The 27,949-nt window shown below is 48.5% G+C and overlaps 1 protein-coding gene across 1 annotated transcript in view; it reads right to left on the bottom strand.

Annotated features, from left to right (window-relative positions):
* Positions 1-2,421: 2,421 nt before the first annotated feature.
* The window catches only part of LOC103001858 (tyrosyl-DNA phosphodiesterase 1), a 75,376-nt gene continuing 49,848 nt past the window's right edge, over positions 2,422-27,949 (bottom strand). The window contains 3 exon segments of the mRNA XM_057542477.1: positions 2,422-2,910; positions 9,727-9,835; positions 20,333-20,435. Coding sequence (XP_057398460.1) covers positions 2,837-2,910; positions 9,727-9,835; positions 20,333-20,435 — 286 coding nt within the window. The 3' untranslated portion in view covers positions 2,422-2,836.

Genomic DNA, 27,949 nt, shown 5'->3' with positions numbered 1-27,949 from the left:
TGTTGATTACTCTTGAGGCATTACTTTATTTTCCACATGTGCTATCAACTGTGCCCAGAGAGCTCGTGGTACTGACCTGGTACTACGCTGGCCTGGCCTAGCCCTGCCTCGCTGAGCCCATGCTCACCAGGGCAAGGGCCACAGGAGGCAGCTCTCTGGGGTTGGGCCTGCACACCCACTGGGTACATGCCCCTTGACCTTGGACTTGCCCTAACTGTACCTTGATATACATAACCAGCCCATCCTACAGAGATTGTCTCAGCTTCCAGAAGGGCACTCTGGGTCCCTGCTGGGTCTAGGGTGCCGCTCCAAGTGTGGCTGTGGACCAGGCCAGCCTGTGATGAGTACAGAAAGTAAAAGTGAGCATTTAGAAACTTTCTTAGCTATCTGACAGTGCTGTGACATCCAAGCACCTGATCCTGTATCCTATAAAAGTATCTGTCCACAGTGGATTGGGGGAAAATGGTCCATCTCCTCGGATACTGTCCACCACACTGCCCGGGAGCCTGGGCCACCTGCAAGTACAGAACAGGCTCTGGATGCTGCCGGACCTGGGTTCAAACACTGGTGAGAGCAGTTTCTAGAAGTGTGACCTTGGACGAGCACTTTACCTGTTTGAGTCCAGGTTTCCTTATCAGGAAAATGAGGATAAACCTGATGACTCAAGGGTGTCCCCTGTACAGTCCCCACCCTGCGCAGGCACATTCATGTCCTAACTCACCGGACAGTCTCAATGAGCCTCTACAACGGGAATGATTATTACTCCACCCCTATCTTACAGGTGAGGGGACCAAGGCGCAGAGAAGTGGTGGCAGAACTGGGATTCAAAGCCCGGCAGCCTGACTCCAGCTCTGGGCTCCGACCCACTTTGCAGTCATGTGGCTCAGATGAGCCACATGCCCGAGTCCGCTATCCTTTGACTGGCTGGGCCCCGAGCAGCCCAGGCTTCCTGGGTCCTGCCCGGAGCTGGCCGACTACTTGCAGCGGTTCTGATGCCCCCTGCTGCCTGGAGGCTGGCACTGCCCCCATGCCCACCCAGCACGGACCACTGTGCTGGCGGGAGTCACAGGTCCTTGACCGCAGTCCCTTGGACACCCAGCTCAGACTCCTGGGCTCCCGCTCTGGGCCGGCTCCACCGTTATTACCAGTCCAGGGCACCCTCCCTGTTGCCCTCCAAGGCAGCTGGGCTCACCTGATACAGGGTTTGAACGCACCTGAAGTAGAAGGCAGGGCGCGAAAAGGATTAAGCCTAACTTTTCTTACCAGTGGAAGAAACTGGTTAAACGAATTCACTGGCTTTTCAGCTTTATGTTTTTTAAGGATTTTCTTATTTATTTATTTATTTATTTTTGGCTGTGTTGGGTCTTCGGTTCGTGCGAGGGCTTTCTCCAGTTGCGGCAAGCGGGGGCCACTCTTCATCGCGGTGCGGGGACCGCTCTTCATCGCGGTGCGCGGGCCTTTCTCTATCGCGGCCCCTCCCGTCACGGGGCACAGGCTCCAGACGCGCAGGCTCAGCAATTGTGGCTCACGGGCCCAGCTGCTCCGTGGCATGTGGGATCTTCCCAGACCAGGGCTCGAACCCGTGTCCCCTGCATTAGCAGGCAGATTCTCAACCACTGCGCCACCAGGGAAGCCCCTCAGCTTTATGTTTTTAAGCAGAATGCAAAACAAAAAACCACCCAGATAGTATCCTTTAGAGAACCCAATATGTTAAAGTGGTGAAGGAAGGCTCCTCTGATCGGGGAAGGAGAAGGGAGGAGCCCCCGCCCCTCACCCACCCCAGCAGCTTTCTGATGTGAACATCCTTGGCCTCTGAGGAACACTCTGCAAAACTAGTATCTTAAAAAAACTTTCAAAATTAACACTGAACTCTATTCTAAATTCTAGGATGAAGAAGCTGACGACAACCTGGAAATGAGCCTCATGCAGAAGAAAACGAGGCGGCTCTGTCATCCGAGGAGAGCGCGATGCTGCGTGTGAAGGGCACCCAGACACAGAGCAGGAAGATGCTCGTCGCTCTGACCCAGGCAGCCGGGGCTGGGGGACGTCCTGAACCTTTCTGGGTCTCAGTTCCCTCACTTTTGAATTGAGGGCACCCAATCAGTTCACCTTTCAGGGGCTCTTCTGAGTGAAATGATTGTGTGCTTTTTTATGATCCTGCGAGCTGTCTTTTGAGGACATTTCTGGGGACGGAGGAGACACCATGCACTCTGGGGAATGGGTGAGGGGAGGGCAGGTGGTCCTTGAGCGGGAAGGCAGCCAGCACGGCCGGTGGGGGGGATGAAACGTCGTCTAAAGCTGCAGGGTGACGACGGTCAATAGGGCCCATGGCGTCGGGGTAGCCGCACCAGCCGACACACGCCAGGCTCCCTCCAGCAACCCCGAGACACACTCAGAAAGCTGGGAGAGGGCTGGGTGAGAGGTCACATTCCTGCTCTGAGAAGTTTCAGCTGGATCCAGAGCACCTTTCCTGACAGAGCACAACCGACACAAGTCAACCTTCAATTCACAAGCGCTGATGCCGCCGTGGAAGTCCTCATCACTAGGAAGATCATTTTACACCTATACATTCTTTTAATGTGGTGAAGTTTAATAGCTTTCATTCCAAAGCATAGAAAAGGGAATTAAGAAAATATATAATTTTTTAAAGTGAGAATGTTAACAATGGCCATTAAAAGGATAACCAACATCTGTGTTTGAAAGCTCGACCTTTGCAAAGAGTTTTGTAGGGGGGGCAGATAAAACATTAAGAATAGTGAACACCCAGTGCAAACAAGAACATCCAATGTTTGGGGTTCAATGCCTTACACGTCAACTTCACAGTACTTTACTGCTCTCAAGAGGGAACCCACATGTTCCCGTGTGTATCTGGTGCTTTGACATAAGGAATGTTCCAAATCCAGGGCCGATCTGGGGGAAAAACAATTACATAAGTATAATACTGATTTAAATAGGATTACAGAAAATTCACCCACCTGACAGGATAAAACTACTCATGGGCCAGAGTCTACAAATCATGAAGAGCCTTTGCTGAATCAAGCCCCGACGAGAGCCCTTATAGGTAAGAGCTTGTAGTTAAGGTTCATGTTAAGACATGGGTGAATGAACATGGGAGCAGGCTGAAGCCCGGGGTGAATGCTGGCTTGCCACTTACGTTGACAAGTCATTTCACCTCTCTGAGCCTCAGTTTCCTTATTTGTATCAAAGTCGTGGAGCTGTCAGGAGGATTAAATGAAATAAACCCCTGTAGTGCACAAGACGCAGTGTTCCCCACAGAGAGAATGTAACAAATGAAGGCAGCTCATTTTCTTCTTTTAAGAACCTGGAGAAACCAACAGTGACAATGGGTACAGTCAAAGGCCATTTTTCTGCTCTCAGCAGCTGGTCATGGTCGCACAGAACCAAGAGGCCCAGCGTCACATACCTGAAATGGTTTTGTTCTGTAAGTTAAGGCTAGTGATTGATAAGGCATAAAGGTCTCTGTATAATGACCGTAGACCAATGCTGAGGAAAGCAACATGCCTTGGAATGGTACAACGGAAAGATGACCTAGGTTCAAATCCTGCCTTCATCCTCCTCTGCAGCCTGAGGAAGGCATGTGGATTTTGGCCTCAGGTTCCCTATCTCTGAAATGGGAAGTAATTACATTAGCAACCTCCCAGGATTATTGTGAAGCATGAATGAGAGAACATCTGTGAAAGTTCCTGGCATGCTGTAGGTGCTCAATATGTGTGAACTTTTCTTCCTTTTAACTGATGTTTCACAAATTGAAAAAATTGGAACAAATCTCTTTTACCACATATGGCTACTGCCAGAGTCAAACCATTTCAAAAAGAACCATAATAATATGGGTAGGGTGTAGGGACTTCCCTGGTGGCACAGTGGTTAACAATCCGCCTGTCAATGCAGGGGACACGGGTTCAAGCCCTGGTCCTGGAAGATCTCACATGCTGCGGAGCAACTAAACCCGTGTGCCACAACTACTGAGCCTGCGCTCTAGAGCCTGTGAGCTACAACTACTGAGCCCGTACACCACAACTACTGAAGCCGGAGCACCTAGAGCCCCTGCTCTGCAACAAGAGAAGCCACCGCAATGAGAAGCCCAAGCACCACAACGAAGAGTAGCCCCTGCTCTCAGCAACTAGAGAAAGCCCACGTGCAGCAACGAAGACCCAATGCAGCCAAAAATAAATTATTTAATTAAAAAAAAATACGGGTAGGGTATAAATACACTGCAAGGATTAAAAATAAACCCCCATATTATTGTCCTGAGAAATATGGAGAGATGGAAGGGTTGCATGCTTATAGTAAACTGGCCACTTGGCAGGTCAGCTGAGATGGACCATCCCACTGCAGCAGCTGCTCGCCGGCCCTGCCAGCAGCCCCTGGGGGAGGCTTTCTCCTTTTCCTGAACAGAGGCAGATGGTAGCTTGGAGGCCGAGCTGGCAAACAATGGTATCTGCTACTCCTCCCCTCCAGCCTCGCTGTTTGTTCTGAATAATCACAGGGCGAGTATGCAAATGGCAGCTCCCAGCAGGAAGTGCAGGAAAAGAATGCCAAAGATGGCAACAAGTTATCAGAACCCTGTTCTCTCCCCTCTGGCCTTGAGATGGTTTGAAAGCAGGAAACCACACTTTCTGGTAATTAAGTTTCTTAAGAGGTAAGGGGCTAGCAGGGCTGGAGACCTGACTCCCTGGCAACTCACTGGCCTTAAGAAAGCACCCGCTCTCTTCCACTGGAAACACCATCTTCTGTAGCTGGACTTCCCCTTATTTACCCCTTTCCCTGCAAACTGCTCTGTTGGGCAATGTCTGCTCTGCTTCATCCCCCAGGCAGAAGACCCCCCCAATCCTTGCTATATGAATAGCCATTAGAGAGATTCTTCACCAGTGCAGATATGTGATACAGGCATTTGCCAGTGAGGCTGTAACTTAAAGACCACCACTGCATTTACAGTGGACCCTTGAACAACTTGGGTTTGAACTGTGAGGGTCCACTTATATGCGATTTTTTTCAATAAATACACACTACACCATCAGTGGTTGGTTGAATCTGGGGATGTGGAACTGCGGATACGGATGGCTCACTATGGGGCTTGAGCATCTGTGGATTCTGGGATCCAAGGTGGGTCCTCGACCAATCCCTGGCAGATAGCAAGGGATGACTGTATTCCTTTCCCTCAAATTTAGCCAACGATGACCAAGCGAGGACCTGGAAACCATGCTCCTGGCAAATCCCCCCGAGGCTCTGCTTTATAAATGAGCAAATGTCTGCACCTCCCCGGCAGAGCCTTTCCATGCCAGCTGCAAGGCCTTCCACTACCGTGGGGGAAGGCCACAAAAAGGGCCAAGAGGAAGGTGAAAAGAGGGGGGTTATGATTCTGTTGTGTCTTTTTACCCATTACTACTGGAAATCAGCCATTACCACTCACTGGCTCAGATGAAGGCCTGTTTTAGGCAATCCTCCTAAACCGTCCCATGAGAGAACAACTTGCCTCATGATAGTCACACGTGTATATGAAATACTTGGTAGTGCTGGTTAGATGCCTGGTACTCCGCTAGACAAACACGAAGGCCTCTCAAGTTTGCGGTCCAGGGGGCAGGCAGACAAGCAGGCACGCCCTGCTGCTGGGAAGCTGAACCCCACTGTGTCTGTGCAGCAGTTCCCTGACTGGGCTGATGTGGGAATTGCCGGCACGTTTTTCTGGGACCCACCCCTGGAGAGCTCGTTTCAGTAGGTCTGGGCTGGGGCCTGGCAATGTGCACCTTCGTCAAGTTCTAAAGGTGATCTTCACAGAATCTGTTCGGGATCTGAGGCTAAAGGGGATGAAAAACGTCTTTTTTTTTTTTTTTTCCTGGAATACGATGAAAGGATTTAAAACAGGAGAGGGAACGATCAGATGAGCCTGGCAGCAGCGTGGAGGACGGCATCCAGGGGGAGGAGCACAGAACCAGGGAAATGAAAGCGCAGCACAGTCTGGGTGAGAGTCCGGCTGAGGCCTGTGTTAAGGCCACGGTGGGGGAGGACGAAGGACGACCTGGGGGGCGTGGTTCCCTCTGTGTGTCCCTGTGGTCAGGGACTGCATGCTACAGCGTGTGATTTACAATGTTAGTGATTTTGCTTTGTAAAAGCTCTCTTTTAAAAACACAGTTCCTGCTAGTAAAATGGGTTTGGGTAAGTGTAACTTTTCATGGGAGGAGAAATATAAACTCAAGGAGGGCAAGGATTTGTGTCTGTCTTGTTCACTGATCTATTCCAGGCACCTAGCTGGTGTCTGTGCACAGCAGGTTCTCAATGATACACCCGTGGGGAGAGAGAATAAGCAGCAAGCACAAAGCAGGTGCCCCTGTAGCTGAGTCTTTGTTTTTATTTGATTAGTTTCTTGGTGTCAGGATGTCTGGTGGTCTCTTGTATCCAACTGTGATTTGTTCACATTAGTATATTTCTTTGCTAAGCTTTTCTTATAGTCTCTTGACTTAAAAAATACTGAACAAGATCTTATATATGTTAGAGTGGCTTGAAAATCACTTATTCAAATGCAGTGCTTTTTTTTTTTTTATTTTATTTTTGGCTACGTTGGGTCTTCATGCTGTGTGCGGGCTTTCTCTAGTTGCGGTGCGGGGGGGGGGGGCTACTCTTCGTTGCGGTGCACAGGCTTCTCATTGTGGTGGCTTCTCTTGCTGCAGAGCATGGGCTCTAGGCGCCCTGGCATCAGGAGTTGTGGCTTGCAGGCTCTGGAGCGCGGGCTCAGTAGTTGTGGTGCACGGGCTTAGTGGCTCCGCGGCATGTGGGATCTTCCCAGACCAGGGCTCGAACCCGTGTCCCCTGCACTGGCAGGCAGATTCTTAACCACTGTGTCACCAGGAAAGCCCCAAATGCAGTGCTTTTGAAATATTCTTAACCATTCAACTTTTCCAAACACTGGTAAGATGTCCTTTTTTTTTTTTTTTTTTTTTTACATTTATTTATTTTTGGCAGTGTTGGGTCTTCGTTGCTGCACGCGGCCTTTATCTAGTTGAGGCGAGCCGGGGTTACTCTTTGTTGCGGTGCGCGGGCTTCTCACTGCGGTGGCTTCTCTTGTTGCGGAGCACGGACTCTAGGCACCCGGGCTTCAGTAGTTATGGCTTGCGGGCTCTAGAGCACAGGCTCGGTAGTTGTGGCGCACAGGCTTAGTTGCTCCGCGGCATGTGGGATCTTCCTGGACCAGGGATTGAACCTGTGTCCCCTTCATTGGCAAGTGGATTCTTAACCACTGCACCACCAGGGAAGCCCAAGATGCCTTTTTAAGGTGCACATGACTCCCCCGAATGTTGGCTTTACAGGAAATGTTGATATCTGAATCCCTGGCATTATTCTACACGCTAGTAAAGCAGTGTGGAAGGTTAAAATAGTACCGATAAAAAAATTAAAATGTTCCAGTCTCTCTCGCATATGTCTTTCAAAGGAAATGCGTAAAAAACAGAAAACTCAGTTAAACAATGGAAAACCTCTGCTTGCTGGTCAAATAAAAGGATTACCATTTTCATTACATGGTCTAAGACACTACCTAGTTGTAAACTTTTAAGTTCTTGGGAATGCTTTTTCTAGTGGAACTGAGGGAACCTCAGGATATTTTTAAGGCTCCTCTACCTCTTCCATTCTTGCTTTTACAGTCCTTTGGAGATTAGGATTAAAGGGAGGGGGTGAAATTCCAGCCAAGGTTCCAGGCTGTGGGTGGGAGGTACAATGCCTGAGGCCAGACAGCAGGAGGCTAAGCCTAAATAAGGCTGTCACAGTTAGTCCTTCCCATCTCCAACCTGTTTATTCAGGAGCACTCAGGTTGGGGGTAGGGGTGAGGGACATGAAGAGCAGAGAAAGGGAGAAAAGACAGAGGTGCAGCGCAAAGCCAGAAAGGGGGAAGGTCACTGGGTCATGTCCTGGGCTAGGGACTGTCCTGCACAAGCCTCAGCCTCTTCTGAATGTCAGCTCATCAGGGGGAGGGGGAGGGATGGCCATCAATCCACTGTTGTAACTGAACTGGACATTTTAAATAACAGAAACAATGGCTAACAGTAATCAGCTGCTAACTCTGAGCTGGACACTGGGTTAGATGCTTTCTAGACCATATCTCAGTCACTCTTCAACAGTGAGCTATGCACTCTCATGTTCTCATTTTGCAGAGACACTAAGGCCTAGAGAATGCAAACCACTGCCCAAGGTCACTTAATAAGTTGTCAGGCTGGCACATAAACACGGCCTGGATCTAAAGCATCTGTGGGTTGGAGGGTGGGGAGGAGTGGTCACGGATTTCTTGAAATTCTGGTAAAAGCTCTTGCTAGTGAAAAATGAACGTGTGTGAATTTACAACACATTTAGAGGACTCGACACATTTAGAGGACTCAGAAAAATGCATATGGCTTGGAAGGAAGGGAACAAGAATACCTTCCGAAACAGTATCCACACGACTGATCAGAGAGAGATGAAGTCAGCTGGGCGAGGCAGGATGAACTCTGTCAGATGTGCCAATACAATCTGAGAAACGGGTCCATCAGAAGGGCAGGTTTGGTTCACCACAAAAGCCAAAAGGGCGAGTGAGGGCGGGGAGGTAGCTAGAACGCAACCAGCATCGCTCAGGGAAGGAAGGGACCCACTGGGGCAAGGCTGACCCCGTTAGGGAGTCCGAGAGTTTGTATTAATGGGGTGGCATCATCAAAACTTACCAATCAAAAACCAAATTTTCCCTGGTCACATTCAGCCTTCACTCAAAAACCATAGATTACAATCTGGCTACCTGTGCAGGCCTCTACCCTCCAGGGGAAAATACGCCAGCCACAGTGATATAAGAATCTGCCATTTTAAATTAATAAGCTTGTCCCCATTACGCATCTCCTCCGGGGTGAGCTTGATGAAGTGTGAACTCACCCCAAAGACAGATTTTCTGGGGCTGAGAAGAGTAGCCCTGAGGCCGGCGGGGCTGGGCCAGAGCTGGGATGAGGTGGTGCCGCCATCCCAGCCAGCCTTCCTCCAAAAAGCGCTGGGAACCTGGACCAATACTCCACTGGCTTTCTCTTGCGAAAAATACCTGGTCACTGCCCTTGAAGTCCTCACCTAGTGCAGCAGTTCTCAGAGTGTGTGGCCTGGGGACCTACTTTTTAAGGGGGTTGGGGAGGGGGAAATACCTGTAAACTCAAAATTACTGTCAGCGTAACATTAAGCCATTATTTGTCACTTTCACATGCGTGTACAGACGCTACACGACCTGTGTGATAACACAACAGAGCAGCCGTGAGAATCCGGCTGTCAACCCAGATAATAAAGGGGTATGCAAAAAAGGTAAACAATGCCATCTTCCAAACTAACTTGTTTTTGGGAATAGTCATTTTATATATTTTTAAATATACAAATGGGTTTATTAGTATTTTAAAATAAGTTAATAAATATTTTAAAATTTATTGGTTTTAATTGCTGATATGATTCATATCAATAGCTATAAAAGCCCACGTAAACAAAAGCCCTTTGTGGTCCTCAGTAATAAAATGTAGAGGGGTTCTGAGACCAACCAGTTTGAGAACTGCGGCTCTGGTGGCCACACACGGGGCAGCAAGGGAGCCTCTGCAAAAACCTGCGCTTCCAGGGCCACCCACAAGCCAGGCTCCCAGGGAGAGCCCAACCCAATGGCTTTCCCTGGGCTCTGTTTGTTTCTGCTCTCGTACACACACCCAAGGTTTTCTTTCACCAGTGTCTCACCTTTACTTCCATACAGTTCTGGAGGCAGGTCATACGGCACAGGAAAGGAGGCCGTTGGCTCCTGGCTCCTTGAGAAGAATTTCTGTTTCACTCTGAAACTGTCCAGGCCCTGCAGACACACAGAATCTATAATTGCATCTCATTTTCTGGAAAAAGATATCAAGAAGCAATTATATTTTTATGATACTCACAACAAAATTCAGAGCTATTTTTGTTATTTCAGTGCTATTTTTGATATTCAGTAGGTCAAATATATTTACAACACTCCCCCAAATATTCTTTCCTAAAAATGAGAGGTCCAAATGTCAGAAAATAAACTATAGCAAAGTTTGCAAAAGTCTAATAAAGGATACAAAGACATAAGAGAAAAACAATTTTGGATGTTACAGCCCATTTCTACTAACCTCTGTGTACAGCAGCAGGGAGTGTGTAGAAGACACTGTGTAAAAATACCTCTGAATACTTTCGATATTGCTATCTATAGTAATGGGCTGCTCACTCTGGTGAAGAATGAAAGTTGCTTTCATGTATCATGAAAGTGTCCAATACGATGGGATAGGAATATAAAAGTGAGAACTCTTCAAGACCCATCAAAATGGAAGGTTCATCCCAAGAACTCGAGAATAGGCTACTATTAACTCTGGATCTGAATCAGGGTGCAACTATAGGTGCCACACCCAGGTCGATGTACACACTGCACTGCCTCCTCACACAGGACCTGCCCGGTAGTGGGGGTGCCTACTACGTCGGCTTTGCCCTCCCCAGGCCTCCCCGCACTGATCATCTCCTGGCCCCCTTCCCGGATGATCCTGGCATTCTGTTTTTGCCTCATTCCTCTGGCCACCCATCCACGCACAGATCCACCCTTCTCATCCTAAATACCCACATATCAAACAGTGCTAACGTCTATGAACCCATATAAAGAGCTACAACTACAGTTCTTCAGAAGATGAGCTAAGTGTCAGGGCTGTGTGGACCTGGGCTTTGGGCAACCTGAGTTGAGTCTCTGTGCTGGTATTTAGGGGCTGTGTGAATGGCTCACATTTGCATTCATTCATCCCACACATTATTTCTTGGGTCCCTCTTCTGTGTCAGGCATGGGTGCCGGGCACTGAGTGCACCAGAGTCACAACAATTATCACGATCCCTGTTCTCGTGACATGTACAGTCTAGTAGGGAGACATTAAACAAATGCATTTACAGAAGTAAAATAAATAACTACAATTTTTGATAAGCGCTATGAGAGAAACAGAGGAGTCCTAGAAGAGAGAATAGCAGGCCTGTCTTAGATTTGGGGGTGAGGGGGTGCTCAGCGGAAGCCTCCCTAAAAAAGTGACATTTTAATTAAACTCCAAAAAGTGAATAGTGTTTGGTCAGTTGAGAGTGGAAATAATAATGTTCCAGGGACTTCCCTGGTGGTCCAGTGGGTAAGACTCCACACTCGCAATGCACGGGGCCCGGGTTCGATCCCTGGTCGGGGAACTAGATCCCGCATGCTGCAACTAAGAGTTTGCATGCCGCAACTAAGAAGTCCACATGCTGCAACGAAGATCCCGCATGCCGCAATGAAGACCTGGTGTAGCCAAATTAAAAAAAAAAAAACAAAAAAAGTTCCAGGAGGAGGGAACAGCATCTGCAATGGCCCAGAGATGGCAAAGAGCTTGCGTGTGCTAGGAACTAAAAAAGATGGTCAGTGGGACACTTGGCCACTTATTCACTAGGCCTCAATGTCCTCATTTGTAAAATTGGAATAATAACTTTCTGGATGTTACCATATTAACGTTTCTTACTTCAACACCTAGCACAAGTCTTGGTGCATAGCTGGTCAAGCAATGTTGAGCTGCAAAAATGGGATTAAAGTACCTTCCCTGCTTACTTTATAGGCATCTGCACAGAAGCAAATGCAACAAGATGCACAAAAGTGCTTTGTGCCAGTGAAGACCTGCAGGAAGGTAGGGGTGACAGCACCAACCAAGACAGTGGTTAGTAACTCCGTGAAAGGCAACACGTGACAGACGCCGGGCACAAACTCTAGGCAGAAAGGGAAGAAATGACCTCTTGCCAGTGGCAGGTTACGAAAAGGGTCTGTAGAAAATATTTTCGCTGGGCCTTGAAAAATTGATGTAATTTTGATAGACAGAGAGTTGGCAGGGAAGAGCATCAGGGGAAGACCGGCATGACCAAAGGCGGAGCTGGAAAAGCACAGAGCTGGCATTTCAGGGGGACAGCGAGTGAAGCAATGCCCCGGAGGAGAGCCTGGGGCACTGGAGAAGAAACGCAGAGCCAGGCTGCAGAGGGTTTCGAAGGAAGCGGCTTTGGACATCTGAGGCTTCTACCTGTTTATCTGGGCCCAACTTCTGGCCATAGTGACTCGGGATGGGCAAGCGGCCTGAGTCAGAAGTGCTGGGGAAGAGATCATCTTTCTCTGGGGAGCTCACCTGGCAAGGTGCGAGCCCTGAGCTGCTGGGGGGCGTCTCATGTCCTTCAAACAGAAGTGGGTGTTAGAAGAACTGAATACTGATGACATGGCCCACGCCCCTGGATTTAGCCCTGCCTGAAGCAAGTTTGTGCTGGTTAACCTTCACTTACAACCCAGGGTGTCACAGGACCCCGTTTAGAGTGTGGCCTTTACTGTGATATACGGTGAGGAGTTGCAGGGTTTTGTTTTTTTTTAAATTTTTATTTATTTATTTTTGGCTGTGTTGGGTTTTCGTTGCTGTGTGGGCTTCTCATTGCGGTGGCCTCTCCTGTTGCGGAGCACGGGCTCTAGGCGTGTGGGCTCAGTAGTTGTGGCTCGCGGGCTCTAGAGCGCAGCCTCAGTAGTTGTGGCACATGGGCCTAGTTGCTCGGCGGCATGTGGGATCTTCCCGGACCAGGGCTCGAACCCGTGTCCCCTGCATTGGCAGGCAGATTCTTAACCACTGTGCCACCAGGGAAGCCCCGAGTTGCAGGGTTCTGAACAGAGAAGTTCCAGTGTAAAGGTGGAATGGCACAGACGGGAGAATGGATCAGACTGGGAATTGCTAGAGCCCGAAGACCAAGAGCTATTACAACAGGAATGCGAGATGGATTAGAGATGGTAATGGGGATCCAAGTGTAAGTATCATCACAACAAACAATGAAATAAAAGTGAGGTGAATTTGGATGAGAAACAGAAAGACAGAAATGTATCTGAAAGAGGCTGAGGGAAAACGTAGTAAAAATCAGAGCCAAAAAAAAAAAGAAAGTGGGGGACTTCCCTGGTGGTCCAGTGGTTAAGACTCCACGCTTCCACTGCAGGGGGCATGGGTTCGATCTCTGCTCTCGGGGAACTAAGATCTTGTATGCTGCATGGAGTGGCCAAAAAAAAAAAAAAAAAAAAAGAATTCGTGCCTGGGCAGATGGGATCGGCTGGGATGACCGGATGTGGATGGGCGAGTGGCAGCAGTGGAATGCCAGGACGTGGCTCTATTTGCTGAGTCAGAGAACATGAGAGGTTACAAAGAAACACCACCTGAAACAGTGTTGCCCAGCTGTGGCCTCCTGGGAAACGCTGAGGGCCCTGAACCCATGCGCTGGGTCCAAGGCAGGCTGTCAGAGGCGGTGCGGGGAGCACAAGGGGGGGTTAATGTGGCGGCTCTTGTCAATTGTACTAGTTCTTCCAGCCAGAGTCATCTTTGGCAACAGAGGGACAATAAAATAGTTTAACCAGAATGGAGAAAAGAGAAAGTAGAGACTTGAAGACTGAAAGTTCTTGGGGATTTACTGGCAGCATTTTTGACTCCGATTATAGGAAAGAGAACCCGCCATCTGGGGAGCAAGTGAACCTGGCGCTGAGCAGGGGCTGAGCTAGCTCTCAGCCCTGGGACAAGGGCAGGGATGTTCAGGGTACCTCCCTCTGGAGGAAGGAGTTCAGGACATCGATCCATCCTTCTGAGATGGTTTGTGCATTATTCCCAGAGGTAGGAGGCGTTCTAGACACAAAGTGCTGGGCAGCCTAGTGGGCGCCTGACAAAGTACATACTCAGTAAACACCAAAATGCACCGAGTTCAAAGACAGAAAATTTCTATCTCCCTGAAATACAGATGACTGAGGGTTTGGAATACAGCTGCTGGTGTTGAAATCATTAGATGATCTTTCCTATATTGAGATTTTTCTGAACCTAAATGCATTAGTCTAATCTAAAAGTTAAATACACCTAAATTAAAGGGACAACTCAAAAAACACAATAAAACTGATAAATTGATGTTAGACGTTGAAAGAATAAAGTCTTCAATTAAACATTTATTAAGCACCTACTATGTAGCAACAACAGCCAAGTGCTGGGTACACAGTCAAATGTACCTTGACATTAACCCCCAAAGCCCTTCCAAGTGTTCCTAATCAAAGGGAAAGCTACTGACTCCATGCTCTATGGCAAGTTAGGTTAATTTCGAAATGATGTGTTTACAGATTCATTCATTTAAAAGCAGCAGAAAAAAATGGGAAAAAAAATCAGTATTTGGTTACCAGGGACTTATCAGCTTCCAGATCAATCCCAGAAGTTTCAAATGGCATCATAATTATGAGTGGGTAGTGCTGGCTCTCCATCCACTGCAGTTTGTAGGCCACACAGCGTGTCCCTTCACACGGCCATTGGTTCCTGAGTGACAGGCCTGTATGACGGCCGTGGGAAAGGAGAGCTGCCGGGTTTCTTCCGGCCGACCACCTCTGCAGCGCTTGAGACTGTGCCGTTCTGGGCACAAAACCTGACCGTTTGCAATGCTGGCCTCAAGTCAGCGTTCAGGAGCACAGAGATCAGGATGGCCACTGGTGAAGGACAGAAGTGGCAATTCCGGCTGCTGCTAACTCAGAAACGTGGGCGTTTCGGACATGGAGTTCTGCCTAAGGGCCACAAAGGTGGGCTGATCTCAAGAAACTGGATTTTGGATGCTGTCCAGTCAGAAGAACGACTACAAAACTGGGTGCTAAGTAAGTCTTTGGCAAATGTGTAACTAAAGGTATAAAAGGACGTATCTTGATAGTACTGAAGGGAGAAACCCAAAGAAAGAAATCACACTGGGCTTCATTTCACAACTAACTGCCTTACTGTCAGTAACTCTTTTAAGATTCTGGCCAATACAGAAATCTTTAAGACATTAAATGAATATATAGGGATTGGCATTTGTAGTTAAGGCAACAGACTTCTGTGAGTGAGTGAGAGCGAGCGTGAGCCTGTGTGTACGGTTTAGTTTGCACAGAACAGCCACAGGTGAGCCATCCCACGCTGCAAGTTGCTCACAACGAGATTCGTGAGCACACTTAAGCACCTACTGCACCCGACGCCCCTTGGACTAAATCCACGCTGCCTCTGCAGCCGCTGCTTTGCACACGTGTTCTCCTCACAGAAAGGGGAGAGGGTACTCCGCGAACCTCAAGGGAGCAACACCGACAGACTTCACTCAGAGCCTCCCGTGTGCCGGCCCTCCGTGAGAGCAGCTCCCAGCCCAGTCAAGGAGATACACGAGTCATCGTTGACAACACAGGGGACACAGGAAGAGCCCCGGTTCTCGAAGGCTGTGGGCACAGAGGAGGGACACCTGGAGCAGAGATGTGAGAGGCAGGTGGGGTTAGGGGCCTCAGGGGGTCGTTCCTGCTACAGATTAAGGCTGCTCAGGAGGGTGGTATGGTGGTTCTTTCTACGTGTCAACGTGACTGGGCCATGGGATACCCAGGTAACCGGTAAACATCACTCTGGGCATCTCTGAGGGTGTTTCTGCATGGGGTTAATATTTGAATCAGTGGACTGAGTAAAGATGATCCGTGCCAACGATGTACCATCCAGCCAGTGGGGGGACTGAGTGGAACAAAAAGGCCGAGGAAGGGCTGCTTGGCTGGGACATCTGTCTTCTCCTAAACTCAGACTGGGACGGAAAGCATGGGGTCCCGGTCCTCAGGCCTTCAGACTTGGGCTGGCCCATACCACCAGCCCTCCTGGTCTCCAGCTCACAGACGGCAGGGCTTGGGACTCCTTGCGCTCCAAAATCGTGTGAGCCAGTTCTTCACAGTAAGCCTCTTTCTCTGTGTATCTATATATCCTATTGGTTCTGTTTCTCCAGAGAAGGCTAAGGGGACTGGTCCAGAACGAGAGGCCATCGCTCTGTGTGGCTGCAACACGAAAGGCCAGGATTGAGAGGGAAGAGGTCAGACCCCAGGAGTCAGGAGTCAGGCCGCAAAGGGAAAAGCAGGCCATGCTAAGGAGTCATCGGATTTGAAGCAGGTGGGCGACATGACCAGATTCATGGTCTGTAGACGTTCTGGCAGCAGTGGGCTGAGCAGCTTGGAGGTGGCCTAGGAAGTGGGCCGGGAGGCAGGTCTGGACGCGGTGGCAGCAGGGATGGCCAGAAGTGACAGATTTACAGGGAGCATTAGGAGTTAGGGGTGACAAGCCTAGGTGATTAAACAGATGTGGGGGGAGAGCGAGGAGTCGGGGATGACTTGCTGCACCCTGAGCTGGGACAGTGGGGGGAAGGCTAGGAGCAGTTCATTCAGAATCAGAATTTTATAACGGTGTGGCGCAGGTGATTAAGATGATGATTTTGACGGTATCTGTAAGGCCCTTCTCCTCAAGTACCCTTGAATGATATAAATTACACTATAATCCTAAGGGGAGATAACTTTTATAGATTCAAATTCTCTGAAAATTGGCCTGATGAGACCACTAACCCTGCTTAAAAAACTGATGGCTTGGCCTTCCCTGGTGGCGCAGTGGTTACGAACGAATCCGCCTGCCAATGCAGGGGACACGGGTTCGAGCCCTGGTCCAGGAAGATCCCACATGCCGCGGAGCAACTAAGCCCGTGCGCCACAACTACTGAGCCTGCGCTCTAGAGCCCGCGAGCCACAACTACTGAAGCCCGCGCACCCTAGAGCCCATGCTCCACAATAAGAGAAGCCACCGCAATGAGAAGCCTGCGCACCACAACAAAGAGTAGCCCCCGCTCACCGCAACTAGAGAAAGCCCGCGCGCAGCAATGAAGACCCAACACAGCCAAAAATAAAATAAAATAAAAAATAAAATAAAATAAAATTAAAAAAAAAAAAAAAAAAAAAAACTGATGGCTTTCCACTATTCGCGTGGGAAAAAGTCTACTCCAGCACATCCTGCTTGCCACCTTCCTTCAGAACAGGACTCCAAACGCAGAGCCCAGGCCACCCCCCGGCCCCTTCCAGGCACGTGGAGCTGGTTGCTATTTCTCAGATATAACGTGCACTGTTCCCTCTGGCTGGGAGCCTCATCTCCCCTGATGGTCGGTTGAACCCACATTCATTTTTCAAGACCCAGGTCAAACGTCATCTAAATGAAGCCTTCCCCAAGCCCCCCAGGCAGACTGCTCACTCCCTCTTCTCAGTCCTTATATTCTGGACGCCCCATAGCTCTCATCACCTACTGTGATAACTTGTGTCTGCTTCCTTAACTTATCCATGAGCTTCCTGAGAACAAAGACTCCATCTCTTCGTCCTTGTGTTCCCAGGAGGAACCAAAGAGGACGCAGGAGGTGCTTGTGGAGCTGACTGTACGAGAGGTCATCTCAGGCAGCCAGATGTCCGGTGACGAGCCTGGCATGCACTCTGAGGAGGGAAAGCCGCTCCTTCACAAGCTAAGTCTCATTCTGTGCTCCTATAGCCTCAGCAAGATGACTGATTACCTCCTGTCATAGATCTTTGGGTTGCCCTCAAAGTCAAAACCATAAATGTTAATTCTGTGAGGGCCAAACAAAGGTCTACTACTTTCCCAGAAGCTCCACGTAACAGTAAATAATGCAGATGAGTTATAGTAGCTTAAGGACAAAGTCTCCTATGTTGCAAGATCCCCTTTAACTGCTTTCTGCAGATAAAACACACATCAACCCACTTACAGGTGAAACCCTCTGGCAGTAAGTTCCTACCTCTTGAGTGGCTTCCTAGCTCACAACAAACCCCCTTTTCTGGAAACAGGCCCCTACTGGGGGATGGGGTTGGGAAGGAGAGAGGCGTGCAGGGCAGACCCAAGCTTGCGCAGTGACTGTAAATGCAGGACCCCTGGTAACAGGGCCGAGAAACCATGTGGTGGAATCACAGCAGGGGCGGCAGCCCAGAGAGCCCGCCTGCTGCCCGGGCCCCAGAGCTGGCCGGCCCATCCCTCCCACGTCTCGGCTGTTCCTCCCTTCCTTTGATTCCATGACGCTTCCCCTTCTGTGGGCCTATGTCAGCTCAAGTTCGTATCTATAAAATGCACCTAAAAGAACTCGGACACCCACTTTGAGCCCTCTGGGTCCTGCACGCTCAGGCCAGGTGCCCTCCTCACATGTCTGAGCACCCAAGCTCGCACCTGGGACGTCTCTCAAACAAGGCGTCTGCTTCCCTTCTACGACCTTCTTGCTCAACTTGACCCATAGCTCCTTAGGAGGCAAGGTCAAATACTTGCGTACTGCCCACACGCCTCATCTCAGCACTTTGCCCAAGTCATTTATGATTTGCTAAAGGACACGACGATCCGCCCAGATGGGAAAAAGTCTGACGGCAAGACAGCGGCAGTGTGTGGGTCCTTGTTAATGCTGTGGAGCAAGCCTGCTGTAAAGCACTGCTCCCCATGGGATCTGCACGTTGAGACGCCATGGAACCGCCTGCTGGAGAAGCCACTGTCTCAGTATGTCAACTACACGGTCCCCCTGCTGGGGGCCTCGCTCTTGAATCTGCTGGCACAGGACGGGGCGGGGGGGGAGTCCATTTTTTAATATTCTTGCCTGATGGTCTTTATAAATAACTAAATCTCTACTTTACCAAGAATGCGCTCTAGTGGGACTCGCTCTGATTCCAAAAGTATAGAAATAATAGTCTAGTCCAGAGTCAATTTGGGGATTCTAAATGATTATGCCCATTCTTTCTCTAATGTACACACAGAAACAATATTAGAGGTAAAAATTAGTAGCTTAGAAGGGTTGAGTGGTCCTGGAAGTGCAGTATACTTCTTTCCTAGCATCATTTTCATGATGACGGATAAGGTCAGAACAGTTAGAAATGACTAGAATTGTGCAAGTGCTGACATGAAAAGCCAAACAAGAGCGACGCGGAATTTATTCCTTTACTTAGGTGATTATTGGGAGATAATTCTAGCCTGAGTTCAAAGCTACAGCCACTATAATCACACCACATGACTGTGTATTATTACCCTGGTGCTGAGAATCTCCTACCTCCCTGTGATACAGCTGAGAGATCACAGGAGAATCAGTTAGAGACGGAGGCTTGAGAGCTAGATCCACTCAGCGGTGGAACCTTAGGGAAGTCACCTCCTTGTCTATGGAAACCATCTACTGACGGGGCTGCGGAGGTGGTGATCTTTAGCTGTAAGCAGCATTAGGATCTGCTGTTTCACTCTACAGGAAAGAAACAAAAAGTGCTAGAATCTGCCCTCAGGAAAGGCCTGTGGGACAGTTTAGTAGTGAAACCCTCTGAGACAGAGAAAAGGACGGATAAAGAGTGGCGAGGGGAGGAGAAAGGGAGAGAGGAGCTCTTCCCCAGAGCATGCGTGAGAAAAGGAACAGTGGGGAGGCCTGTCAGGCTGGGTGGGAGGGCAATCTCAGCTCGCCTTGAGACCATACCCACACATCACAGGGCCTGGATATAAGTCTCGGGACAAGCACACAGCACTGCCCTGGCTAAGTCTTCTGGTCCAGCCCAAGTGGTTTGCCATGGGGCTGCATCACGTGTGTGTCTAGCTCAACTAGAGCAAGGGGCAAAAAAAAAGAAAAAGAAAAAAGCATTAGGCATCACATCGTGTGGACAGTTCCAACTGCATCTGCCAACGAGTGTGTGCCCAGAGTGGGGTTGGGGGTGAAAGGCGGGTACTGGGGACCCTGTGTGCCTCTTAAAGAGGGAACAGCTCTCTGGGCAAGAGGAATTCTAGTGTTGAGAGAAACATACGGCTTGTAAAACCCAGTCCCTACACGAAAACTAGCTACTCTGTTGGGTGTTCAGCTGCAGAAACTGAGCCCTGTTCCAAAACCAGGATGCAAGCTGGCTGCTCTGGTGCCCTTCTGGGGGGCTTCCCAGTGAGTCTGGTAACACGTCCTCTGTGACCCCCGGGACTCTGTCTCTAGCAGATGCTGTGAGCTTCCCTGCCTCCCGGCTTGTGCTCAGGCCATTCCTCCCACGAGGCTGCCCTTCCAGCTCCTCTCCGCTGATCGAGAATACTCAGCATCCTTCATTGCCCCCAAGCCGACCAGCTTCTGAAGGCGGTCTCCAGTCACCTAGAACAAGCCTCGCACTTGGCTGACTCACCCCTTTGGTGACTTGTCACTTGCTACCTTATAGTAAATTTTCACATGCTGGTTCACAATCTTCATTTAAAGATTGTTATTAACTTTACCCAAAGCAATGCCTTTGATCACTAATCTGGAACACTCGAGAGCAGCGATCCCCTCACACCCAGAACAGTGATCGGTGAATAAATTCATCGGCTCGAGCCTGCGGTTGGGAGCGCGGGCTCCGGGTCAGTGCACAAGCTTGCGACCTCCTGACCTCGGGCAGGACATCGAGACTCAAGAAGAGAACACAAACCCCCATTCGCTTCACTCGTGACCAATCATCTATCAAGTGTGCACTTACAAATGCTGATGGGAGGAAAAGGACGCCGAGCTCATAGGAGCGGATCATCAGCTGGGCGCCGTTCTTCTCTAACGCTCCCCAGGCGGCCTTGGACAGATTGGCGCTGCGGGGACAAGGACAGGGAGAGGGTTGACTCAGTGAGGCGTTTTAGCGCGGGTCAAACTCCCACAGCTGCGAGAGCGACGGTCAACGCCCGAGAGCCGCAATCATGTCCATTCAGCTTCTGGCAGAGTCCTGCATTCTGGGAAATGGAATGTAAATCCTACTGTGCTATAATCCTCAAGATTTATCCAACTGCTTGGTGGGAATGTAAATTGATACAGCCACTATGGAGAACAGTATGGAGGTTCCTTAAAAAACTAAAAATAGAACTACCATATGACCCAGCAATCCCACTGCTGGGCATATACCCTGAGAAAACCATAATTCAAAAAGAGACATGTACCACAATGTTCACTGTAGCACTATTTACAATAGTCAGGACACAGAAGCAACCTAAGTGTCCATCAACAGGTGAATGGATAAAGAAGATGTGGCACATATATACAATGGAATATTACTCAGCCATAAAAAGAAACAAAATTGAGTTATTTGTAGTGAGGTGGATGGACCTAGAGTCTGTCATACAGAGTGAAGTAAGTCAGAAAGAGAAAAACAAATACCATATGCTAACACATATATATGGAATCTAAAAAAAAAAAAAATATGGTTCTGAAGAACTTAGGGGCAGGACAGGAATAAAGACGCAGACATAGAGAATGGACTTGAGGACACGGGGAGGGGGAAGGGAAAGCTGAGACGAAGTGAGATAGTGGCATGGACATATATACACTACCAAATGTAAAACAGATAGCTAGTGGGAAGCAGCTGTATAGCACAGGGATATCAGCTTGGTACTTTGTGACCACCTACAGGGGTGGGATAGGGAGGGTGGGAGGGAGACACAAGAGGGAGGGGATATGGGGATATATGTATATGTATAGCTGATTCACTTTGTTATACAGCAGCAACTAACACAACAATGTAAAGCAATTATACTCCCATAAAGATGTTAAAAAAAAAGATTTATCCAACTGCTAATTAGAGATAGCTTCACCCTCACCTGTGTTTTCCCCTGAGGGCAGCTATTAAAATAATTATCCTTCCTTAGGAAGACCCCCACCCCAAAACCGCTTTCCTTTTCACGACCCTGCTGTAGCCCTAGACAGGAGATCTCATTTTGTTGTATATAAAAGTAGCACTTAAGAAAAAAAACTATGTCAAGAAAATGCAAATCAAAACTGCAATGAGCTATCACCTCACACCTGTCAATGGCTATCATTAAAAAGACCACAAATAACAAATGTTGGCGAGGATGTGGAGAAAAGGGAACCCTGGTGCAGAGTTAGTGGGAATGTAAACTGATGAAGCCACTATGGAAACAGTATGGAGGTTCCTCAAATAACTAGAAATAGAACTACCAGACGACCCAGCAATCCCACTCTGGGGTATATGTTCTATGAAAACAAAAACACTAATTTGAAAAGATACATGCACGCCCATGTTCATAGTAGCATTATTTACAATAGTCAAGATATGGAAGCAACCTAAGTGCCCACCACAGATGAATGGATAAAGAAGATGTGGTATATATTAGCGGTCCCCAACCTTTTTGGCACCAGGGACCAGTTTCGTGGAAGACAATTTTTCCACGGACTGGGGGTGGGGTGGGGGGGGCATGGTTTCAGGATGATTCAAGTGCATTGCATTTATTGTGTACTTTATTTCTATTATTATTACACTGTAATATATAATGAAATAATTATACAACTAACTATAATGCTGACAGGAGGCAGAGCTCAGGCGGTAACGTGAGCAGTGTGGAGCGGCTACCGTAAATACAGATGAAGCTTCGCTCGCTTGCCCACCACTCACCTGCTGTGCGGCCGGGTTCATAACAGGCCACGGACTGGTACCAGTCCATAGCCCGGGGGTTGGGGACCCCTCGTATATATAATACACAGACACACACACACACTAGAATATTACTCAGTCATGAAAAATGAAAAGTTGCCATCTGCAACAACATGGATGGACATGGAGGGTATTAAGCTTATGAAGTCAGACAGAAAAATACCGTATGTTACCACTTACACATGGAATCTAAAAAATAAAACAAACAACTATAAACATAACAAAACAGAAAGAGACTCACAGATACAAAGAACAAACTAGTGGTTACAGTGTGGAGAGGGAAGTGGGGGGCAAGACAGAAGTGGGGGATTAAGAGGTACCACCTACTGTGTATAAAATACATAGGCCACAAGGATATATTGTATAACACAGGGAACAGAGTCAACATTTTATAAAAACTATAAATGGAGTATAATCTATAAAAATACTGAATCACTATATTGTATACCTGAAATTAATATTATAAATCAACTATACTTTCATTAACCAAAAATCTATGTCAATATAATCTTACAGAGTAGTATCTTAAGCTTCACATTCCCTTTTCTGCCTCTGGTTTTGGCCAGGGAGTGCTAATTTCTACTTTCAATCAAAAGAAAACTGCTCCAAGGGCACTAGATTGGTATTTGTATCCAGAAAGAAATAGTGCCTTTACAATCGTGTTTTATGTGGACAAAGAGTTGTAGATACGGCTGAAAATCCCACGATGCAGCGGGAGGAAGGCGGCTTGGACCTGCCCGGAGGCACCAGGATGCAAGCAGGCTGCTCAGGAGTGGAGATGGAACAGCTCCGGGGCATCTTCAGAAACTCTCTCCTGCAGCAAATCAGGCCGAGAGCTCTCATCCACCCATTAATCAGTGTAAACCCGCTGGGACCATTTTTTTCAATTAGGCTCACCCAAATTCTATCTCATTTTTAGAATGGAGAGTAAAACCTCAGCTATTTAGACCCTTAAAGCCTGACTTTGTGGATAACAGAAAGATTCATTAAAGATTCTTTCACTGGGGCATCAACCACTCTCCTGAGCCAAGGGCTGGGACTGCTGTCGTGGAGATTGAAGTCAAGGAGAAACAGGCATCAATAAGGTGCAAAGAACGATCTCTGTTTAGCATTCTATGGGAACGGACAAGGAGGAGTATGGAAATCAGAGCTAAGGAAGCTCTTAAAGCAATTAAGCTATAACTTCCAAAAAAAAAAAAAAAAGGGTATTCACAGACCTCCCTACCTTTTTTTTTTTTTTTAAAAATATTTATTTATTTATTTATTTATGGCTGTGTTGGGTCTTCGTTTCTGTGCGAGGGCTTTCTCTAGTTGTGGCAAGCGGGGGCCACTCTTCATCGCGGTGCGCGGGCCTCTCACTATCGTGGCCTCTCTTGTTGCGGAGCACAGGCTCCAGACGCGCAGGCTCAGTAATTGTGGCTCATGGGCCTAGTTGCTCCGCGGCATGTGGGATCCTCCCAGACCAGGGCTCGAACCCGTGTCCCCTGCATTGGCAGGCGGATTCTCAACCACTGCGCCACCAGGGAAGCCCCCCTCCCTACCTTCTTAAATGGACCACACTGAGGACAGGGGACCTTTCTTTGATGCCCAAGAGCCACAATCATGAACATCACTATCGGTGACGTGTCACAAAGACATAAAATGCAGAGGAAGTGGGAAGTTGACAATAAAGTGATATTACGACTCTAGAAAAACAGCTTGCTTTTATTTCTCTCGCCTGTTAGTAACATAAAGTGACCGCCTGGGCCGAGACACAGGTTTAGTGGCAAAACCAATCAGTGAGCGTGAGGTGGAAGCCATCTTCCTATGAATAATTTTTCCAGCTTTCTAGATTATCGCCTTCCTGGTAACTCCCTCAACTTGTCGGCAGAACATTATAGGCGAGAGGCACTTTCCGGAAGGCTTATTCTCACTCTTCCCTCACTAATCACATTTTCCTCAACATCCTAAGATCTGAGGGCTTATTCCAAGGTAAAGATCAGTGGAAATCATGAGAACATCTCCTCAGACGGTTTCCTGCAACCCTCCTTTGTATTTGGCTTCTAGTAGAATTCTAAGCATCTGGAACCTTAAACTCTATCCTGAATAATGAGACTAAAAGTCTCTTGTAGGCTGTCTAGGTGATAAATTTCTATTCCTGAAATAGCATCTCTGATACTTCTCTACACTCTGAATACACTTTGGATCACTGGTACGCAGGGCGGCCAGCACATGGGGTACATATTTGCAGACTTGGACCCGCCTGCTGTGCGTGTGGATGGGCATCCGCCAGTGTCTGGCAGAGGCACAGTGGCACCACAGGGCTGTTTATGACAAGCTTGTTTGCTCCTGAAACGCCAAAGGAGTTCCAGCTTCTCGTCTTCTCCATTCAGGACCCACGTCTACTGCCTGTCCTGGCTTCTTGCTGTGGCCACTATCGCCCCTCAAGCTCAGCTCTCCATGACTCTTCTGTCTCCTGCTGGCCTGAGCTGCTTCTCCCCCAAGTGCTGTGCTTTCATTCTGGGTACTGGATGTGCTTCATCACCTGAGAGCGCTGGGGTCTGAACTGACTTTGCATTCTCCGGGGTATCGAACGTTTGTAAGCTGGAGAACTTCGGAGGGTAGGATTCTGGATGTCCCGTGTTGTACTGTCCATCAGAAACTCTGCCCGAGCCATTAAGAGAGTCATGGTGAATAAAACAGTGGCTTCTGGGGGATGGAGGTGTGTATTAGTCACGGTTCAACCAGAGAAGCAGAACCACTTTGGGGGTGTGTGCGTGCGTGTGTGTGTGTGTGCGCGCGTGTGTGTGAAATATACAATATATATAATTTACAAGAATTTGACATCAGGAAAGTAGCTGTGAGAGCCAGTAAAGCAGTCTGGGTAACGTTGCTGTCTTTGCCCTAGAGCTGCAGCTTGAGGTCTGCAGGGTGGACAGAAGCCACAGAGGATGAATACACAGTGGAGAACAAGCCAGAACCACAAGCAACGAACTGAAGCCACATATACAGGCTCAAACCATGTCTTTTCGTGCTGCCTCTGGCACTGAGGGTGGGGTGTCCTGCAGAAGCCGGGCCCTCACCAGAGCTAAACGCACATACCTGGCAAGGTCCAGGGTTAGAGAAGTTGCAGCAGGACCAGGAAAAAACGCAGCAATGCAGGGCCAGCTGCCACCTCATGCCGAGAAGGTGAGCCAGCCCAAGGTGACAATGTGTGGGTTATCACGACAGTGCGCTTCGCATCTGCCCTCTAAATCCCCGCAAGAATCTCCTCTGGGGCCCATCCTAACCAGAAACATACAAGAAAACTAACCGGAAACATACAAGAAAAGGGACTCTGCAAAATGTGGTTCAGCCTGGCCCAGCCCAGAAAAGGGACTCGGCAAAATGTGTAAAACTGACACATTACAAAGCCTCCACAGGGTGGGATTTTTTTTCCTGAGCCCCTACTAAGGTGACCAACGGTCAGTTATTCAACTGGACAGTTTATGGGCCCCTCAATGACCAGGAGCTCAGCTGTGGTCAGTTCTCTGCCACGGCCTGCAGAGCGTGGCTGTAGCTAGAGATCTGATCTCAGCCCACACCATGGGAATTTTGTCCCGCAGTTTAAAGCTTTAAGAGTAAATTTAAACTAATAATGTATAACAGAGAATTCCTGAAAGAAAGCTCAGTAAAGCACAGGAATGCCACATAAGGGACACGGTGAAGAAAGGAAGGCCAATGCTGAGAACAGCTCCCTGAACCCCAAATCAGGAAAGAGGGTATCGCCCCCAAAGACACCCAAAGGCACTCCTCTTCCTCCTGGACCTTAGCTTCTCGTCTCTAGAATGACGGATCTCAGCCGATGAGGCCAAAAATCCCTTTCCAGACAACAGTCTACAATGACTAGAGATGTCCATACTCGCCTCTAACTACCTCAGTCCCTCCACCTGCCTACTCCAACTGCGAAGATAAAATCCACGATAATGTGTTGGGAAAACAGCCACACGAGAAAGGAGAAGGGAGCAAGGAAGGTGATCTCTGGGCCAACCCTGCAATGGCATCTGAAAGCCTAAGAAACATCTCATAGCAGAAGCAGCAGAAGCCATTACCTCCAACCCCAGCGTGAGCGCTGGAGCGGCTGACCGAGTTTACTTCTAAGATTCTGTTGCAAGGTGTCTGAATCCCCGAGGATGACTGCTGCTTTGGGAAATGTGTCCTTTGATACAGCACTTCTTTCACGGTTGGTACCTGATGTTGGCAGTGGCTGCCTGGAGCACAGAGATGCCTAACAGACCAAGCTTTTAGCCATGCATCCCAGAGGACGGGGGTGGGGGAGCAGATGCTCTCACAGACAGATGCAATAAACAGAATGTCGACAGTGGACGTGAGAGAGGATGGAGATGGAGCAGCTGGGGTGACGAGGAGGGAAAACGATCAACTTGAGCTCGTGCTGCTGTCACCCTGTCCTCAAACCCCACAGCTGCATGCCTGTCACTCACACACACACACACATACTGACAGTGAGTCACCTTCCCCTTTGCATTTGCTGTAGGTTTTCCTGTATTGTGCTTGGGCTCTGTTTCTTTTTATGTACTGAAAAATATTTTTGAGGAATACAGAAAGATATTCTCACTGCAAAGGATGTGAGTTGTATATAGGTATATGCAAGGAAAGAATCTTTAATTTTGATGGATTCTGTCAAATTTCTCTCTAAAACTATGTCTTAATTCTGCCAATTATCCACTTTTAAATTGTCATTGTCTTTTTTATTGATATACAGTGTGCAATAGTTTCCCGCTGCTGCTCTTACAAATTGCCACATATTTAGTGGCTTGAAACAACACAAATCTTTGGTCTTACACTTCTGGAGGTCAGAGTCTGCAGTGGGTCTTGCTGGGCTAAAACAGGGTGTTGGCAGCTTCCCTTTCTTCCCCTCCAAACCTGTTGTCTGCCTTCCACTCAAATAATATTCTTAACTGCCAAACCCCGTGGGCTTCTAGACCAGTGGTTCTCAACTGGGGGTGATTTTGCCCCTAGGGGACATGAAGCAATGTCTGGGACATTTTCTAGAGGACAGGGACGCTGCGAGATACCCAACAATGCACAGGACGTCCCCGTAACAAAGAACGACCTGGGCCCAGATGTTCAGGAGTGCCGCAGCTGACCTACCGCTGTAGACCTCTCTGCTGTGCTGATGTGGTTTTCTCCTCCTCCTCTGCCTCTGGTTTCCTTGGCTTTCTCTCCACTTGACTATTCTGGTTCTCTCCCAGCTCTCTGACTCAGCTTCTCTCAGATTTGCTGCTCTTTCCACCCCGAACTGTACCCTCTAAATTTCTGCTCTGCCCATGGTTCCTCTCTCTTCCCTGCCACAGCGACTTTCCCACTCACCACCCGCAACCGTTACTTTAACAAGATGAGGCTCAGACTCATCCAACTTTGATCATCAAATTTCCAAACGGGCATCTGAACCACAAGCTGGATTTCTCCACTGGGATATCACATGGTTACCCCAAATCCAACACCCCAAAAACCGAAAACTATCAGCATGCCTTCCCCTCTGAAAACCAGCTTTCTTTTGAATTCGATTCTGTCCACAATCTCAAGTCAGGCTCAGAAATCTCAGGGACTTTGGTCTTGTCAGTTCCACTGGCAGCTATGTACAGTCAGAGATCAAGCTTTTTTAACCCCTTGTAACATTCTCTT

This window comes from Balaenoptera acutorostrata, chromosome 3 (assembly GCF_949987535.1).
Source record: "Balaenoptera acutorostrata chromosome 3, mBalAcu1.1, whole genome shotgun sequence".
Classification (NCBI taxonomy): domain Eukaryota; kingdom Metazoa; phylum Chordata; class Mammalia; order Artiodactyla; family Balaenopteridae; genus Balaenoptera; species Balaenoptera acutorostrata.
The sequence above is the reverse complement of the archived record's forward strand: the minus strand, read 5'-3'. Positions and strand labels throughout refer to the sequence as shown.